Below are 4,236 nucleotides of genomic sequence, written 5' to 3'. Positions count from 1 at the left end.
GCAATTTTAATCTTATTGTAACAAAAAAATCCATCCTTGAGAGATAATATTGTGTGTCCAATAGTAAGATCAACTATCATATCTATGTTAGGTAAAGAAAGGTCATCCTTAGGATAAGCTTTCTTCAAGTCTCTAAAGTATATGCATACCCTAATGCACCCATATAGTTTTGTTACTAGTAAAATATTGGAGAGCCACTCAAGATATTCATTAGGTCTAATGAAAGCAATATGTAATAACTTTTGAAGTTTAGCCTTAACTAGGAGCACAATCTATGCATGCATATTTTGTAACTTTTGCTTGGTAGGTTTAACACCTACTAATACTATCAAATGATATATGACAAGGTAAGGATCTAACCTAGGCATGTTGGCATATGATTAAGAAAAGTTAATATGTTGGTCATGGAAGAACTTGACAAAATTGGGATTCTCTCAAGCTATCAATGATTCTTCTAAGTGAATGATTCCCTAATTATTCCATGTCCCAATATTGATTGCTTCTATTTTTTCTGCAAGCACACATGATCTCTCTCAATATACAATAAGGATAAGAGTATCAAGCCTTCCATCATCAGGAACCTTAGGGAGATTTTGACCTTTACATACGTTCTTTCTTTTTACTTTATAAAACCTAAAAGAACCGTAGTATGGCTTTCACTAGAATATTTTTTATTTATTGTTATACTTTTGCAACTAAAAAGCTTGGTGCTCTCTCCAAAGCAAGAAATGCTATTAAGTTCTATAGTGAAGCTAGCTCTATGATCTCCAATAGGAAAGTCGACCCTAAGTCCAAGGTAATCAACAAGGGCTTCATCATTTCAAAATGTATCTAGCTCTAGAGGTCCTTGTTGGTCTCATTTGACCAGTTGGAAATGGACAAGTGGAAGGTTGTCATTTGTGAAGAAGCACTTGAAATAAGAAGCATTTTGGTCAAATGGAAAAGAAGGCCTATTAAAGATTCATTATGGTTGTCTCAAGAAGAGGTTGACTGTATTGGTCTTCCTTGAACATTAGAGATCCGACAAGGTCACTTATCAAATTACCTTGGATGTTTTATGCAGTAGCATCCAAAGGTGTTAGATAAATTGTACATCACCCAAAAAAGTCTTCTATTTTAATTTTAGTTTGGTTTGGAAAATATCCACGAATCATATTGCTTCAAAAACATCCTAACAGTGCCAAACAAGTAGGTGCTTCATGTTCATTGATTTTGCATTTGAGAATGTAGGTCCCTAAATTTTATACCTAGAGATCTAGAAATGAATATTACACATTACTAGTAAGTTTCAAGATAGAATAAATCCTATGTGGGAAGACATTAAATATTTAATTTTTAGAAATTCTTGTGTGATTCCTTAATTGAGGTCTTAAAAATTGGCAAAATGTCACTTACACATTTCTAGCATGTAGAGAAACTTTAGTTCTTTATTTTCTTTAGATGGTTGAATACCAAGATCAAAATTTATGACTCTCAAAAATTTTACCACTTGTAGGAGGGAAGTTTGAAAAATTCAAATATTCTTAGAGGCACAGAAAAAATTTGGGCATATTTTTTGCATTCGCAAGGAGATGGGAGGAGAGGGGAAAAGGGGAGAGTGATAAGCCATGAAAAATGAGGGAAGGTAAAAATCAATTTTATTTTTGGAAACTATAGAGAGGAAAAAGGCTAAAAAAATAAGGGGATAAAAGTTATAATGTATTATAATCTATAACACTATTTTATTCTCCATTTCATGTCGAATTTGTATTATGTAACTAATGATATTAGAATAAAATAATTCATACTTCATTATGCTAAATCAATTTAAGTGAGTATTACTTAAGATAACCCTTATCAATATATGTTGACACCTACCACATATCCATCGTAGATCTCCCCAAGCTTGTAAGAGACACCAAACAAACACTACTTACATGGATGGCAAGCTATATTTCAAACCAAACTTGAGATCATCACTCAATAGGAATAAACATGATATTAGTCTCGCTACCAAATAAAACCCCTCATCTAATCTTGTATTAAGAAAATATAGCAATGACAACAATACCAATGTCATTTAATTTGCACAATCCATGAGATTAATGTTGCTTTGTTCTTGGATTTGATTGTATAAGTTTTTTGTGCATTAATATTTTGCATCACATTTCCTGCTCCATCATTAAAATGTTCAATAGATAAAGGAGGTGAACAATAAAGGAGGCATTCCATCATTTATTAAATTTCATCTTCTTAAGAGAGACATATGAAGTGAGTTCAACATGCAGACATTAACCCCTTATGACTGTGATTTACATATGTTGTGTAATTATGGACATCAAAATTTACAACTTGTTGGAAGAATTTTTTCTTAAAAAGTTTTTAATTTTTTCTTTTAGTATTTTACTTTTGGCTTTGTCAAATATAGTGTAGTCTAATAATTTTTAAAAAAATCAATGAAAATATTATAAATATTCACTTTATATTTAAGGATGAAATATAAAAATATTATTAATTTTCTTATTATTGGATTCTTTTGATATTAAACAAATTAATTGTGATGAAAATAATAGACATGCAAATAATCATTTAAAAAAAATCAAAGAAGACAATTCAACCAAAGAATCTTTGGTTTGTTGGTTATGTCAAATGATTTTGAATGATTCAATTGGAGATCAAATCTTGTTAAATGGAGGGTCCCAACACCATAAAAGATTTGGCATGGATAATGTTCCAAATAACTTTAGAAAAATGATACCTCTTAATCCTTGTCTCATATACCTACTTAGACTCATACTCCTAAATCAAAATTGCTTAAACAATTTAAATTTGAGATAAAACCTAAAAAGTTAAAAATTTCTCATATCAAAGTAGTTATGATTATTTATTTACACTCCATTTAAATAAATTGTTCTGTATGTTTTTATGGAGGATTATTTATCAAGGGCCCATTGACAATATGTTTTATTTTTCTCTAATATAATCAAAATATACATCAAATCATTCTATTTAAATAAATAAAATGTTATATGAGATTAAGTAGATGCTTATATATTTACTAGTTGACAAGATAAAATTATAGAAGAAAACTTTTCAATAATTGGAACCTTCAATGTATTGATGTCATGTCAACAAAAACAAACTTGCATTATCAAATTCCTTTGTCAAGAATGCTAGATCATTGTGCATTATAGGGATCTTGTTGTCTTTATCTTCACATCTTAAAAAAGGGGAAAAAAATAAAGTATGATGTAGACATGTATTAATTAATAAAAAAGTAACAATTTTTTATTTTCAATTAATTAATAAATATGATCAATCTAATACTACATAGACAAGAGTGGCATGAATAGTATAATTTGAGAAAATTCAAAATTTAATTTTAATTTTTTTCTTAAACATTCAATATACGAATCCCTCGGGAACTGTGGTGAGTCTCGTCTTCCATGCCTTTCGTGAAGCCATACTTCCTTTCGACGCTGAGCGCTTATATTTCTTAACAGATGTCGAATCATACCCCACAACGCAGAACTCTTCCATTCTGTCTGTTGACAGAAATCTATGGTTTTGGTGGGTATCCATAACATTTTTCTCCAAAGGCATGACTCTAAACCGACTTTGGCTCTTGTACGAGCTTCGTTCCAGTGCAGAAAGGGCTTTTATGGCCATGGCGGCCATCTCTGAAGCAGGTAATGGGTATTTTAATTTTATTTCAGGGAGGACAAAATACAGTTCATCAAGTTGCAGTACGTCTTGTGCATTGAGAGGAGTCAAATACTGATCAAAAGCCATGGAATCAGAATGACAGACAAAGAAGCCTTGCCTTTCTCTCAATATTTCTTCTACCTTTACAGGGTCAGCAAACTCCTTCAACCTCCCATCCTCCATTACTAACTTAACAGTAGAATCACTTACTTGGGAAGATAGACAGATTCCCATAAGATCTATGCCACAAAAATGCAGAAATTTAAATTAATGGAGAAGTATTACCCAGTACAGAGCGCAAGGTATCCCCTCCATCTACATCCATTTATAGAGATAATTTGAGCCTTACGCGTTACAATAATTGTTTTAATTGCTTCCAGGAAAGTCTTAGTATCCTGGAATTTAGAGTGACAAAAGCAGCTACACAGCATGTTCAGACTATACAACACTCAGAATTTCTCGTTGAGGTAATGGGCCATACAAGCGCGTACTGAAATGGATGTAATCTGCTGCTTTTCTATCACTTTAATGATTTTTTCCAAATGGATTCGA

General features: G+C 31.5%; 1 protein-coding gene across 1 annotated transcript; it reads right to left on the bottom strand.

Moving 5' to 3' along the window:
• Positions 1 to 3,076: 3,076 nt before the first annotated feature.
• Positions 3,077 to 4,007, bottom strand: LOC131047709 (uncharacterized). The gene has a single exon (XM_057981509.2). It carries the CDS (start codon positions 3,916 to 3,918, stop codon positions 3,382 to 3,384), a length of 537 nt encoding a protein of 178 aa, XP_057837492.1. The 5' UTR covers positions 3,919 to 4,007; the 3' UTR covers positions 3,077 to 3,381.
• Between the last annotated feature and the right edge of the window lie 229 nt (positions 4,008 to 4,236).

Source organism: Cryptomeria japonica, chromosome 4 (assembly GCF_030272615.1).
Source record: "Cryptomeria japonica chromosome 4, Sugi_1.0, whole genome shotgun sequence".
Taxonomy (NCBI): domain Eukaryota; kingdom Viridiplantae; phylum Streptophyta; class Pinopsida; order Cupressales; family Cupressaceae; genus Cryptomeria; species Cryptomeria japonica.
The sequence above is the reverse complement of the archived record's forward strand: the minus strand, read 5'-3'. Positions and strand labels throughout refer to the sequence as shown.